This window comes from Panthera uncia (genome assembly GCF_023721935.1).
Source record: "Panthera uncia isolate 11264 chromosome E2 unlocalized genomic scaffold, Puncia_PCG_1.0 HiC_scaffold_20, whole genome shotgun sequence".
NCBI lineage: Eukaryota > Metazoa > Chordata > Mammalia > Carnivora > Felidae > Panthera > Panthera uncia.
This window is the reverse complement of record NW_026057589.1, coordinates 23,694,143-23,708,578: the sequence shown is the minus strand read 5'-3', so window position 1 is coordinate 23,708,578 and position 14,436 is coordinate 23,694,143. Positions and strand designations below refer to the sequence as shown.

The 14,436-nt window shown below is 58.9% G+C and overlaps 1 protein-coding gene across 4 annotated transcripts in view; it reads left to right on the top strand.

Moving 5' to 3' along the window:
- Positions 1–8,491, top strand: part of FBXO31 (F-box protein 31) — a 48,667-nt gene extending 40,176 nt beyond the window's left edge. For all 4 annotated transcript variants that reach the window (XM_049622636.1, XM_049622635.1, XM_049622634.1 and 1 more), the window contains 4 exons: positions 1,320–1,429; positions 2,572–2,725; positions 4,014–4,414; positions 7,125–8,491. In XM_049622636.1, coding sequence (XP_049478593.1) covers positions 1,320–1,429; positions 2,572–2,725; positions 4,014–4,414; positions 7,125–7,347 — 888 coding nt within the window. In that variant the 3' untranslated portion in view covers positions 7,348–8,491. The remainder of the gene's footprint in view (positions 1–1,319; positions 1,430–2,571; positions 2,726–4,013; positions 4,415–7,124) is intronic.
- The last annotated feature ends 5,945 nt before the right edge of the window (positions 8,492–14,436 follow it).

Below are 14,436 nucleotides of genomic sequence, written 5' to 3'. Positions count from 1 at the left end.
TTGTCAGTCCCGATGCTCCTACCACCATCTTGATCACTGTGGTTTTCTCTTTAAGTCATAATGTGAGCTGGTGGAGGTCCTCCAACTTTGTTGTTTTGAAAGATGGCTTTGGATGTTGTAGGTTCTTTTCATTTCCATATGAATTTCAGAATCGGCTTGTCATTTTCTACAGAAATCCTGGTGGGACGGTGACTGTCATGGCGCTGAGTCTACAGATGGATTCGGAGAGAATTGCTGGCTTGGTCTGAGTCCTCCCGGCTGTAGGCACCCCCGTCACGGAGGCTCATTCGCACCCTCTCAGTGCTCTGGTTGTCGGAGCAGGGGCCACACACGTGTTTCCTAACATGTGATCCCAGGTCTTGTGTTGTTTGAGGCTGCTGCAAATAGGATGTAAAAGTTTGTTTTCCAGTTTTGTGCTCCTGATATAGATACTTCCCGTTGATTTGTACATACTGAGCTTGTGGTTTAGTAGCCGTGTGCTTCAGTCACTGTGGCTCGAGGTTAGGCAGTGATGTGTTAAAGCAACTGACGGATTATAGCTCTTCTGTATTTTGTTGTTGTTGTTGTTAAATCTCTCTTGCTTCTGTTTGCAAAGCTAATTTTAGACGGTCATTAAAAATGCTACATTGAGTTCAGAACTCAGAGCTGGGGATTAGGTTAAATACACACCATGAAGTTATTAAGCACTAAATATCCTTCACATGGTTTGATTCCACAATGAATTACTGACTTTTGAGGACACATGTTTATAGAACCTCCCTTCTTGCAAATAAACTTTTTGAACGTATAAGGTAGCTATGAAGGCACCTCCATTCTCCTCTGGCCACACCTGTCTCCTTCTTCATCGGCAGCTGGTGAAAGCAGCTCGAGCCAGTGTGACCAGCACGGGGTTTAGCGACAAGAGTCCTGCAGCCCAGAAGCCTGAGGACTAGGCTTGGATTAGACACCATATCCCATGGCGGCCACGGAAGCGAGGCTTATGTGGCTGCTGCCTGGGAGCTCCGGACGTGGGCTGTGGCCCCAGCCTTGCCTGAAGGGACCCCACGGTCCCTCTTGTTTCCTGAAGTTCGGGAAAGTGGGGGCCAGAGCCCCTTACTTTTCATTGGTGACTCACCCCCCAGGAGGGAGGCCAGGTCCCGGGAGACCACAGTATGGCAGCCGCTGTCTCTGGCCAGCCGAATCTCCATCCCGTCCACCCCAGTGGGACTGTGGTGCAGGCGTGCCCAAGCTGTAAGATGCTGCATGTGTCCGCTCAGTGCCACAGGGAATGGCCTTACTTGTGAGTCATGGTGGTGTTCATGACCGTGTTCTCTTGGAAGGAATTCCGCACGTGGCTGAGGGAAGAATGGGGGCGGACACTGGAGGACATTTTCCACGAGCACATGCAGGAGCTCATCCTGATGAAGTTTATCTACACTAGTCAGTACGAGTAAGTGCATCCTCCTCCGTGGGCATTGTGAGCGCAGCCCTGCTGTGTGGGTACTGGGTACAGTCCCTCTCTGTGGGTACTGAGCGCGGTCCCTCTCCGTGGGCACTGTGAGCGCAGCCTTGCTCTGTGGGTACTGGGTACAGTCCCTCTCTCTGGGTACTGAGTGCAGTCCCCTTCTGTGGGTACTGGGTACAGTCCCTCTTTGTGGGTACAGAGTGCAGTCCCCTTCTGTGGGTACTGAGCTCAGTCCCTCTCTGTGGGTACTGTGAGTGCAGCCCTGCTCTGTGGGTACTGAGCACAGTCCCTCTGTGGGTACTGAATGCAGTCCCCCTCTGTGGGTACTGAGCACAGTCCCTCTCCATGGGTACCGAGTGCACCCCTGCTCTGTGGGTACTGAGCACACTCTGTCCATGTGCACACTGAGTGCAGCTCCCTTTGTGGGTACTGTGAGCCTAGTCCCCCTTCATGGTTACTGAGCGCAGCTCCCTCTGTGGGTGGTGTGAATACAGACCCTCTCTTGGTAGGTACTGTGAGCATAGTCTCTCCCGGAGTACTGTGAGTACAGTTTCTATCCTCCCCACCGTGCCTTACCTTGGTGTCTGTTTTCTGTCTGCTTTGTCGCCAGCATCCAGCAGCGGCGTGCTCTGACAAGCCTGGCCCGTGTGCCAAAGCCTCAGGGCGTTTCCCCACGTCTGCTGGGGGAGGCCTCCGCCTCTCTTAGCTGCTCTCCCTGGTCCCTGTCCCCGGGCCCCACGGAAACAACCCCTGGTGCAGCGAACGCCCCCTCCGCAGTCTCGTGTCCCTGTGCCGGGATGACAGAGCAGGAGTGGCATCCCCTCCCCCTCTGCAGAGAGCTCTACCCACCACAGCTGCCCTGCGGTGCCCGGTAGAGCGTAAGCCCCGGTAGAATCCGATGAGGTGTGACGTGTGCCCTGCTTGTGTTTTGAGGGGGCGACGACTGTGGCTCAGTAACGCGGCATGCCTCCTGCCCCCCACTGGCCCGGGAGGACCCTAACCGGGCTGTACCGGGCCGCCCGGCCCTGCCGGCCCTCCGTCACCAGGCAGGGAGGTGCGTGAGCTCTGTACTCTGCCTCCCCGTCCCCCCACCCGAGCTGCTCTCAAGCCACCTGTTCCCCCCACAGCAACTGCCTGACGTACCGCCGCATCTACCTCCCGCCCAGCCATCCGGACGACCTCATCAGACCCGGCCTCTTCAAAGGCACCTATGGCAGCCACGGCCTAGAGATCGTCATGCTCAGCTTCCACGGGAAGCGGGCCAGGGGCACGAAGATCACGGTGAGTCTGGCGCCACCCTGGCTACTCACAGTGGGCCCTGGAGCCGTGGCTTTGCCGGGGATGCAGATTGTCAGGCCTAGCCAGACCCACTGAAGCAGGATTTGCATTTCACAAGACCTCTAGGGGATTGGGAGCGTTTCTCAGGCGGCCTTACCCCATGGCACCCGGTCCTGGCCACACGCCAGAGTCCCTGGAGATGTTGAGAAAACACTGATGTCGGGCCCTAGAGATTCTCATCCATGGAGGGCGACCTGGGTGCGTGGCTCCGGGAGTTCCCCAGGTGACGGTAGGGTGCTGCCACATCGGAGCCCCCTGCGTTACTACACGGGCTCCCACTGCCCGTCCTGACCTCAGCAGCTGGCGCACACAGTCGGAGGATTGTTGAGCTGAAGGTGGCGGGGGGCGGGTCTTAAACAAATCAGCCCTCTGTCCCTGCCTCATCGACACCGGTCACAACGGGCTCACCTGTCATTTGCATAGCCAGGGCGCCTTTCTGGCAGGTGCACCGAAGCGTCCCGGGGAGGAATGCCTCTTCCTAGTTCTCACAAAGCCTTCTTCTTGAATCCTGGTCGGCCAGGGCCCCCGTGCTCTGGGAAGGCTCCTTGTGAGCAGAGCGCAGCCCTGGGGTCCCGTGCGGAGCTGCAGGGCCCGGAGGAGCTCCTGGGTTCAGGCTCAGGAGCGTTTGCGTCCCGGGCAGACAGATCTGGGCTGGCGCTCAGGCCAGGAGGGTCTGTGCACTTCTCTAAGCCCCAGTTTTTTTTATCTTATCTTATTTTCTTCTATTTAGAGAGGGAGATGGTCAGAGGCAGAGAAAGGAGACTCTTAAGCAGGTTCCACTCTGAGCACGGTGCCCCATGTGGGGCTTGATCTCACGACCGTGAGATTGTGACTCGAGCGGAAATCAAGAGATGCTTAACCAGCTGAGCCACCCAGGTGCCCCATCTGAGTCCCAGTCTGAGCCCCTCCAGACTGGGAAGGTTTTTACACCTGGAGGTCTCAAGCACACATGAGACACTGTGCCAGGGGCCTGTGCACCTCACAAGGTCACTCGGATGCTGTCAGGTCCGTGTTTTCAAAGACCCCTTCACAGATGGGTTGCCTGCCGTAGGCACTTAGTTTTTACGGGCATCTGAGACGTTCTTACTTCATAAGGAGTTGCTGCTAAGTCCGTGGGAATGCTGGAGTGAGCTCCTTTGGCCAGAGGCGTGCTGTGCTCTGAGCTGGAAACCGTGCAGCGTGTCTGTGCCGGTCTCTGAGCCCCGCTGACGGCCGCCTGCTCGCTCCTCAGGGCGACCCCAACATCCCTGCTGGGCAGCAGACGGTGGAGATCGACCTCATGCACCGCATCCAGCTGCCCGACGTGGAGAGCCTCCGCAGCTTCAACGAGCTGTCCCGCATCGTCCTGGAGGTTCGGGAGCAGGTGCGCCAGGAGCAGCAGCAGCGGGAGGACGGGGCCGAGGATGGCGAGGGCCGCGCCCCGCAGAGCCCCCTCGAGCCCCAGCGGGGCCCCGCCCAGCCCAGCGTGGAGCTGCCTGCCGAGAAGGGCGGGGGCCCTGCGGACGGAGAGGCCGCGGCCGCGGCGGCGCCTGCACCCGAGCAGCCGGCCCAGTCCGGGCAGGGGCAGCCGTTCGTGTTGCCTGTGGGCGTGAGCTCGCGGAACGAGGACTACCCCCGCACCTGCAGGATGTGGTAAGGATGCCAGGGCGGCCGCGACAGGCCTTCCGGAGAGCCCCCCCGCCCAGCCAGCGTGGACGCGGGCTGTGGGGCCAGCGCAGGGCTCGCTGCATCGGGCGGGGAACCTCCCCGACGACTCTCTCTGGGTTCCAGCTCGGGCCCGAGTGGGCAGCGTCCTTCCCTGGGCTGCACGGCCACATCTCAGACTTCGGGGGCTTCTGACCTCTCACCCCTGGGGAGCCTCAAAGGGGGCTTATTAGAACCGCCGGGCGTGAGGCCTCCTCTCAGATGCCTGCCGTTGCACAGTCAGTCAGGGGAAGGGTAGACAGGTGAGTCTTCCGGCGGTGGCGAAGGTAGCCGGTGAGGAGGGGGCCCTCCCCGACCTGTGTCCCTAGAAGCCGGCTTGAGTTCACCTGGTGTCCTTGCCGGTGAGGCTTGTTGGGGGTCTCCCTCCGTCTCCTGATGAACATACTCCAGCGTCAGTCCTTCATTTCTTCCTGTGGGTTCCCTCCCAACTCAGAAAGCATGTGTAAAGGGCTGGTGGTGCACTGTCCTCCCCACAGAGGCTGGGAGGTCCCTGACGCAGGGCCGGCTTCCTGCTTCTTGACTCATGTTCTTAGGGTTTTGTCTCAGGCCTCTCCCTCCATCCGCCCCGGGCCCAGCCCTGGAGGACACATGAGGAGACCCTCGCCCCAGCCCTAACCTCCAGGGCTGCTGGAGCTGAGATGACCTAAAAGGACAGACTCGGGTCCTCAGTCACACTGGCCGCATCCCCAGCCGGCAGCCACGGGTGTGTTGGGCTCTGCAGGTCTAGAATGTTCCATCATTGCAGGAAGTTCTCCTGGACCGTCGCCCTAGGGGACGTGTTGAGGGAATGACCTGTCCCGTGGCATCATAGCCGCTTGGCTTCCACGTGTGTCCAGTTATGTGCAGAGGTCTGTTGCCTTGACCCCTGGGCCCTGTGACTGGCACTTCACATGCCTACTAGAGTGTGGGCAGGGCACTGAGCTCCCCGAGGAGGACTGAAGTGTCTGCATGGGCTGGGCGGCTAAATTGGCTCTGAGCGCCCAGTGCCCCACACCTGCAAGCAATTCTCCATGATGCCAGCCCGGTGTCTGCCACTCGACTGGGTCCTGACACTGTGCACCCAGGATGATGTCAGACCCTGCGAGACTGCCCCGCCCCCTCAGCCGCCTGTTACCAGTCCAGTTTGTCTCCGTGCTTCCGACCAGCCAGCTGTAGGTCGGGGATTCCACGACCCCCTCCTCATGTTCAGTGAATGTGCTGGGGCGGCTCACGGAAGTCAGGGAAACACTACATTCACCATCTTGCTGAAGGCGGTGACAAAGGACATAGATGGACAGCCACATGACGAGATGCGTGGGACCCTGACCCGCCCTGGGACTGGGGTGGACGTGTTCCCCCACCTGGGAGCTCCCTGAACCCCGTACTGTGGGTTCTTCTGGAGGTTTCCTCCCGTAGGCCTGGTCGGTCATTAGCTCCGTTTGTAGCCCTCTCCCCTCTCTGGGGGATCGCGGAGCAGCCGAGGATTCCAGGCTTCTGATCCACCTGCCATCCGGGAACCACCTGAGTCACCTCCTAGTGTCCTTATCCCCTCGGAATTTACGTGGGTTTCAGGAGCCCGGCGCCAGGAACCTGAGCAGAGGTCAGCGTGTGTTCTGTTGTCTCCCACTGGGAAAATCAGTTCCATTTCTTCATGCTGCTCAGTTGTCACCAAAGTGGCTGAATTTGGGTTTTCCTGGAGGAGACATGCAAATCACGTTCCAGTAGGATTTCGACTGATGTGAATTTATCAAAGGTCGTGAAATAGGGCTCTGCTGTCCTTAGGAAATGGAAAACTCGTAGTGTTTTGTGGCTCAGCCGTGGCTCCCCAGGGCGCTCTGAGGCCAGCCCTGCGGTGGACACGCAGGACCTGCGGAATATTGGGCTCTGTGACCTGGGAGGGGCGTGCTGCGGTCCCTCCTGTGCGGTTCTTGTGTCTGCGAGGCCTTGCCGCCGCACCAATTCAGGACCTGGCCTCCCTGTGGCCTCTGGTGCTGCTTTCCCATGTGAGGTTTTCCCCAAACACCCTCCTGTGCACACCCTCAGGCACAGGCCTGCTCTCCTCTCCCGCCCAGGGGAGCCTTGGTGTGGTGGGTGGAGGTGGGGGTCCCAGGAGATGGGCCCAGCCCCCATCCCTATTACCTATCTGTAGGAGCCCCAAATTCTTGGCAAGAAAGACGTAAACGTAGCTTAGTCTGACCCTGGTCTTGAAACTTGAAACTTGGCCTTATGGAAATCTGGAAGTTCTGCCTGCTGGGTTCGTGACAGTAAGTCTTTATTGTATTTGAATCGTTGATGTGCTAACATAAGCATCCCTGGAATTAAGGCTGGTTACCTGGGCCAGCTTTGTGAAGGTGTCCTTTGGGACAGCGGTACGTGGTTGGGGCTGCTGGAGACCCTCTTCCTTTAGCCGGGTGAGCCCAACCGTCGGCCCGTGGTTTGGTGCATTGGGCAGTTAGGGTTGCTAGGTGGTCTGGGCAAGACGGGCTCTCGTGGGCCTTGAGGCCTGCGGCTTCCTGCTGGCGGGAAGAGGGGCTGGCAGGGGCGCGGGGGGCGGGCGTTGCAACAGCCCAGGCGGACAGGATAGGACTGGGGCCCGGTGCACTCCTTCTGGGTCCCTCTCATTCCCTCCCCATGCACTTTTCCTCTTGTCTTTGTTCAGTTTTTACGGCACGGGCCTCATCGCCGGCCACGGCTTCACCAGCCCTGAACGCACTCCTGGAGTCTTTATCCTGTTCGACGAGGACCGCTTCGGGTTCATCTGGCTGGAGCTGAAATCCTTCAGCCTGTACAGCAGGGTGCGGGCCACCTTCCGGAACGCAGAGGCGCCGTCCCCACAGGCTTTCGAGGAGATGCTGAAGAACATCCAGTCCCTGACCTCCTGACGGGCCACTTCCTGTGGGGCGGCTCCCGGGGCCCCGGACCCTGCCGCCCGGGACAGGAAGCAGCATGCACTTTGGAGATTTGGCCTTCTGACCAGAACACCCACCTCGTAGGAGTCTCGGCCCAGCCACCCCAAAACTCTGTACAGAGTGTGCGACGTATGCCCGTGTCCTCGTCAGTAGCTCATGGGAAGGCTGACTGAGCTTGTCTCACAGAAAGAATGGCCCAGGACAGAACTGATGGAGAGGGCTGGCTGCACAGTTTTGTGAACAACTCAGCTGGAGAAACTGGGTTTGTCCTTGGCCTGCTGAACGTTTTTTGGGTCAGGCAGAGCGACCCTGGGGGCTAACGATCGGGATCATGCGTGAGGCGAGTGACCGTGGCTGCGGTCTGGCAAGGGTCTGGGGCGAGGGCCTCTGTGAGGTGAGCGTTCTACAGCCTGGGTGGGGCACTGTGGGGCAGTGAGGGAGCTCCAGGGGGTCGGGCGTATCAGGCCAGGACCCTGGACTGAATTCCTGTGTCTTTACTAACCTGCTTGGATTTTGGACAGAAGCATTTCACCTCTGATTGGCTTGTGGATCAGCGCAGTGGGGTTAGTGATACGGGTCAGTAGGAAACGTCATGGCGGGCCTTTGGGCAGCTTGGAGGCCCTGGCCTCTCTCCAGCTTTAGAATCAAGACCTTTGCTGCAGCCAATTCGAGGCAGGGCATTTGTTTGCACACCCCCCCATCCACCTCCTGCACATGCTCTGGTGTCAGAACCCTGAGCTGAGCCACTTGTCCCAGAACCTTCTTCAGAATTCTGCAGGGCCACATCTGAACCAGCCCTGCCTTTTCCCATTTGCTTAGTATACACAGGTGCTGTTCTCGGAAGTGTTAAAGCAGCAGAGTGGTTGCACAAGATGACTTTGGAGCCCCTTTGTGGGTAACAGGGCAGCTTTCTAGAAAAGTCACCCATACATGTGGAATGCACTTTGGAGACCAGGGCATCTCGGGATCCTCCAGTGTGGAGACCCTGAGCACGGACGCTTCTGCCGGTGGTGTGCCCGTGTCCCATGGACACCTGCGCTTGGGGACCCACTGTTGTAAGGTCTCTGCTGATCTTAGTGTCTCCTGAAGAACAGAGCCCTGAATGCACGTAGACCCCTCCGCTTCGAGCCTGCAGAGAGCTGTCACCATGCTCCCCTTCCATGGCAGGCGCTCCACCGGGGCGGGGGGCAGACTTCGTCCCCCTGTCTGTGGCTCGTGCCTGCTGGGTGGACTGTGCTGAGCCCTTGTGCTGGGGGCAAGGGACCCCAGGGAAGGGGGCAGCTTTGTGGTGCCTTCATGTAGAGACCAACCCGAGATGTCCCGTGAAACATGTCCTGTTTTCCTGACGAATTTCTCCCTGACTGGCCTTGTTTTTGTTTTTGTTTGTTTTTTTTTTTAAATAAAAATCCCTATTGCTGTAGCTTCAGTACATTTGGCAACTTTGAACTTCCTTTGCTTCCCAGAATCATAGAATTGATAAGCTCTGGGGCACGGCCCCTAAAAGGCAGACTTTCTAGGAGGTTCTGTCCAGACTCTGACGCAGGAAGGAGGCAAGTGGAGAAGGAGGGGGGGTCCCTCCTCGCCGGCTGTCGGAGATGCCGAGCTCGCCCCTCACATGCTTCTGGTAGGACCTGGAGTCAGGCTGAGGCGTGGTCTGTGTTCGTGTCTTCCGCAGGACCAAGCAAGCCTCCAAGCGTTCCCATCCCTGCCCCTTGTGGCTGCTCCCGCATGGCAGTAACTACGTCCGCGAAGCCTCGGGCAGAATGGGGCAAGGCCCGCTGGGTGTGTGGCCGCTGTGTGTCCCACTTTGCCCGAGCCTGGGGCTCGCTGGGAGGCTCATTCTGAGGCTTTTCCACCTGGGCCTCCCCTCATCCTTGAAACCCATTTGGATCGAAGATGAACCTTTCTGATGAAAAACCAGTCTCAAACCCAGACTGTGGGACCTGCCTCTGGAGCGTGGGCCTTTTTACGTGGTTTCCACTGGCAGTGGCTGTTGGCTGCATTCGCATCGTCCCGTCTCTGGTGTCAGACGGGGGCCTGTGGGGCCAAAGGGTGGGCAGCGGCCTGGGGAATGCCAGGCGGGGTCCGTGGCGGTGGACGGTGAGAGTGTGTCACCTGCGCAGCCGGGAGCCCAGAGTACGTGTTGTTTCCCACTTGGCGTATCCGTGGCCGGTTCTGGTTTCCAGTTTGTAGGTGAGTGTGCAGGGCCCGTGCAAACCAGTCCCAGCAGGCGCCCCTTCCGGCAGAGTGCGCACCCCACTCGTCAGGGCGGCTTCCAGCCCGTTAATTTGTTGCAGGTGAGGATTCAACAAGGCTGAAGTTGTGGTTGGAAGCCTAAAGGCAGCTGGGGTTTTGATAAAGCAGGTCCCCAAAAGGAACCTGAATGGCCCAATTCAGGGGCTGTCTACGCCCTTGTGGAGCTTGACTGGGGGAAGGTGGCAGGTGGATCCGGGCTGGTCTTTGGACGTTTTCCCCCGGTTGATGTCACCTTTACTGGCCACCGAGCTGCCGTGACACCGGGGACGTCTGTTGTGCTTTATGGCGGCAGGAGCCTCAGCTGTGTCTGTGCACACCTGGGCATGTGCTGTTCTGGACTTGACCCGGAAGCACGTGATTGGAGGTTTCAGATGTGAGTCTTTGGATTCCTCTGTGTTGGGGCTGAAGGCTCCCTGCATAAGGCTGCTGCAAATGGCCTTGATTTCTTGCCTGTGCGAATCGGGCCTGGCGGTCTCTCTGGTTACGCTGGCCCGCCCAGCTTAGACCTGCAGTGTCTGCTGCTGGGGAGCAGGTTTGGAGGCCTTGTGTGGCGGGAGTTCCAGAATCCTCCCTCCCACGGTCCAGACGGGGCCTCGCTTCCTGGCCTCACCCCTCGGTCCCTCTGTCTGGGCAGCTGGCTCCCTGTGGCTGTTGCTCAGGGTCACAGCCACCTGCCGCTCCCTCCTTCCCTCCCTCCCCTCTTGTCCTGATCCAGGCGGCTTGGGTGGGTGCCTGTACCCCTGGCCTTCCTTCTGGCCAAGGCGGAGGGCGGGAGGGCTGCCACGGTGGCCTACGGTTAGGAGCAGGCCGGGCCTGCGTTCCCACTTCATGTGGAACAGACTTCGAGCCGGAGCCGCCATGGCAGACTTCCTCCTTCCCTGAGAACCTGGCGTGGTTTACTGCTGGGGCCCAGTCGGGCAAGGCCCCTCCGTCAGCCAGCTGATCCTCTGCGCTCGACGGCTGCCATGTTCGGGGCTGGATTTCTATCTGTGGGCTGTCTGGGTGTCTCGCCCTGCTGAGGTGTGGTCACCTTGTCGTGCTCGTGAGCGGTGATGCAGAAGAACCTGTCCAGTCCCTTTACTTGGCCAACTCAGTCACCGGCTTCCTGGGATTTCTGAGCCCCTCGTGCCCACGGTGTCTGCTGTGTTGAGGACGAGCGCCCCGTGTAGACTCAGTGCTTTGAGGAGGCTGTCCTGCAGTGTGAGAACCTTTCACCCCGTCTTCTGCCTTCGTGCTCCAAGTGCTAGGAATGCTTATGGGAATGTTCTCGTGCAGCCCTCCCTGGCTTGAGGCTAGCGTGCCCCAGTCCGTGGCCAATCCCAGTGCTAACATACGCTGACGTCCCTGTCTTTATGTTTGGGAGATCCGGAATGTCACCTGGCTACACGTTCTCAGAAGCGTTGAGTGAGTAGAGAAAGCCATGACGCTGTTGGTTTGCCCGAAGCTGTGCACAGGGACGAGACAGTGCCAAAGTACCGAGTGCTCGGTGGCGTGGGCGACCAGCGGCAGCACCGAGGCTTGGTCCTTTGTGTGCTCACAGGGAGACCAACCAAACCTAGGAAGGGCTCCGAACCCGTGCTTTTTTAGTCTGATTTTACTTTTGGTTGTTATTTGAGATCACATAGCCTACTTGGAGAAGAAGCACATTTATGCTGCTTGGTCTTGAAGTCCCACACCCTGACAGCCACAGGTGAGGTGTGGGGAGTCGCTGTTCCCCCCCCCCCCCCCCCCCCCCCCAGGCATCTGCTCTGGTGTAGGGTGGGCTGGAGCAGGGGCCATGCAGGGCCATGCCCGGAGGAGCCACTGCCGTGAGCCTGCGCCCAGCGTTGTCACCGGATGGGACCTTGTGGGGCTGTTTCTCCATAAACCAGTTTTTGAAACCTTGTTGTGTGCTTTGTAATTGTTTCTTTTGGGATGTGATCCAGAGCCATAAACAACATGAGGTGGGGGGCTGATAGCCAAAGGAGGGGGCTGGATCCTGGCGGGGTTGGGGGGCCCTCTGGGAGCCTCTCACATCAGGACTTGACTGAGTTTTGGTTTCTCTGTCATGGAATGAAGCGGTAAGTGATCCCTTGGAACCCAGACCACGGTAGGTCTCTGGATCCCTCCTGACCTTGGCTTGATATGTGGCCCCATCCCCGAGCGGTGGCCTAGAAGGAGTGGGGGCCACTGTGGGATTTTCTTAGACTAAATTCAAAAAGAGTTTGCTTTTTCTGAGAACAGGATAAGATTGGCTGAATAGAAGAGGGCTGGGGCTGTGCTCTGTGGTGGGCACACAGCTGAGGATCTCATTTTCGGGTTTGTTTTTTTCTGTTTGTGAAAGTTATCTTGTGAACAGTGCAAGAATTTAATACAGGAAGTACAAGAACCTTCTGTTCCCACTCGGGCAGGAGCACTCCCCTCCTCTATCTGGGCACTGGCTTAGGCCCACTGGTCCCCTGGAGGAGGGCTGGCTGGTCCTTCCCCCGCAGGAGGCTGTGGCTGGCAGGGCCCTGGCCAAGCACCGTGTGTGTGTCATGTATCTCCCTGTGCTCCCTCCTGGGGCCCTCTGTAGCCTGGCCTCTGCTGGGGGATTTAGGGTGGCTGCATGCATGTGTGACACCAGCCAGCATGACTTGAAAATCCATGAGTGTTGGAAGGCTGTCTTCCCAGCACCTGGTTTTTGGAAACAGGGCTGCGGGGGCCAGATGCTCTGCACACGTGGAGGGCAGCACCTGCAGCCCCTTCCTCCACCCATAGGCCCTTGTGTGGATGTCCAGCTCTGGGAGGAACAGGTGTTTCTTGGGCAGCAGAACCAGAGGGAAGGAGGTAGTGGACTGCCCTCATATGTTGGGGGGCCCTAGAGGGAGGTCTCAGAAGCAGACCCAGCCTTCCCTTCCCAGATGGTCTCCAGATGGTCTCCAGATGGTCTCGCTGTCCTGCAGTGAGCCAGCCACAGACCCAAGATCTTTATGGGGACCAGTCCCACTGCTGGCTCAGCACCTCCTGACTCCTAGGGCTGCTCTGTCCCCAAGCCCTAGCTGCTTGTTTGGAGCTGGCTGGGTGCTCGGTCTCCCATGTGTGGGGGCACGGGGTTCTGTGCTGGGGCCATCCGATGCTGTAGGGCATTGGACATCCTCCCTGATCTCCCCATCATGACAACCCCAAATGCCTGCAGACATGGCCGGTGTCTCCTGTGGGTCGTCACCTTGTGGGGAACCATGGGGTCAGTACCTGCACCTCCATGCTCCACACGTGGTGCTGAACGTTGTAGACACAGCAGTGAACGAGCGGCAGGGTCTCAGGCCTGCACAGGTCACAGCACAAGATGGTCCCCCAAACGGGCCTGGGGGCCTCCCTTGGACACTCGGGGGCACCCTATCAGAGTGTGGTCTATCCCCTGTGCGGTGGAGTGTCAAGGCCAACACGGAAGCAGGCATGTGGACTGTGGTGCCTGGCTTGGGTGATGCCTGGCCCTGTACCTGTAGGGCCTAGTCTGTGGGTGAAGTGCTGTGTCCTCACCCGTCTCCCTCGACCCGGGAGGGACGTCACTCCCGGACCTTCGGCAGGGGCCCGGGAGCTGGGTCTCTGGTGCTCGGGAGTTTTGGTTTCTCCCGGTACCGGTGCTACCGTCCCTGGCACCCTTGTCCTGGCCCCTGGTGGTCGGGAGAAGGCGAGGGCCATTGTCGGCAGTAGTGCTGCCTGCCGTTGGGCCCGTGGGGTGGCCGGGTGTGCAGCTCAGCACCACCAGGAGTTTAGGGAGGGAGATGCCTGCCCAGCCCCGGGATGCTGAACCGCGGCCTCTGGGGAGAGGGTTTGAGCATCCATAGCTTCCCAACCCCGCTAAGGGTTCTGGTGCTGCGTGCAGCACACCTCTCCCGTGGCTGTCCTCCATGCTGCGTAACAACTATCTCCTTTCCCAGTATCTTTTGGGAAGAGGGCTCAGAAGAACGTGTTTTTAACAAATAGCTGTCCCTCGCTCTTTGGTGACAGATGGTTGAGCTGTCCTTTTTCCTTTTCTTGGTTAGGTTCGTTGTGATTTATGTGAATGTTTAGCATGTGCACGCAGCTGTGAACAAGCACCACGATCGGGATAGAGTCCTACTCCCCTTTCCAAGCCGCGGTCGCTGGTTGGCCTGCATCCCGTGGCTCTGCCTTTTCTCAGAACGTCAAGTTTCCAGAATAGAGCCACAGCACGCAGGTGCCAGTCTGGCTTCTTTCACCATCTCCCTTCAAGGAGCCTTCTTAGACTCTTTTCTAATACTCCCCGTGACCTTTGAATACCATAGATAACACCGTGTGCATTACGTGTGGGTCTGTGTCTCTGTGCACGTGCGTGTGCTTGCATTCACACAGGCACAGGTCACGTGGTGTCCCAGAGACAGAGGGAGGCCTGGGTCTTGCACTCAGAGCCCCCAGGAGCCCTGGCTGCCAAGCTGAGAAGGGACCGCTGGTGGAGGTGGGAGGCATTGCGCAGGAGGCTGCCGTGGGGATTTGGGTTAGAACAGGCCTGGCCCGGGAAGTAGATCTGATTTGTCGTCTGGGTATGCTGCTGGGCCGAATGCGGTCTCGGGAGTCCCACCTGTTAGTGACTCGGCCCTGGGGCCCACCTCAGCAGAGCGCCGTGACCACTCTGTGGACAGCAGGTGCCCAGACACTGGCTCAGGGATGCTGTCATCTCCGCCAGGGAGCCCTAAGCCTGCAGGGGATGGGCAGGTCAGCCCCTCTGCAGATTGTCATTCAGAGAGCTGCTGCTGGGCACCCCTGTGGACCAGAGGCCAGTGAGTACCTAGACCCAATTCCTGTTGTCTCCTCAGGCTCCTTCCA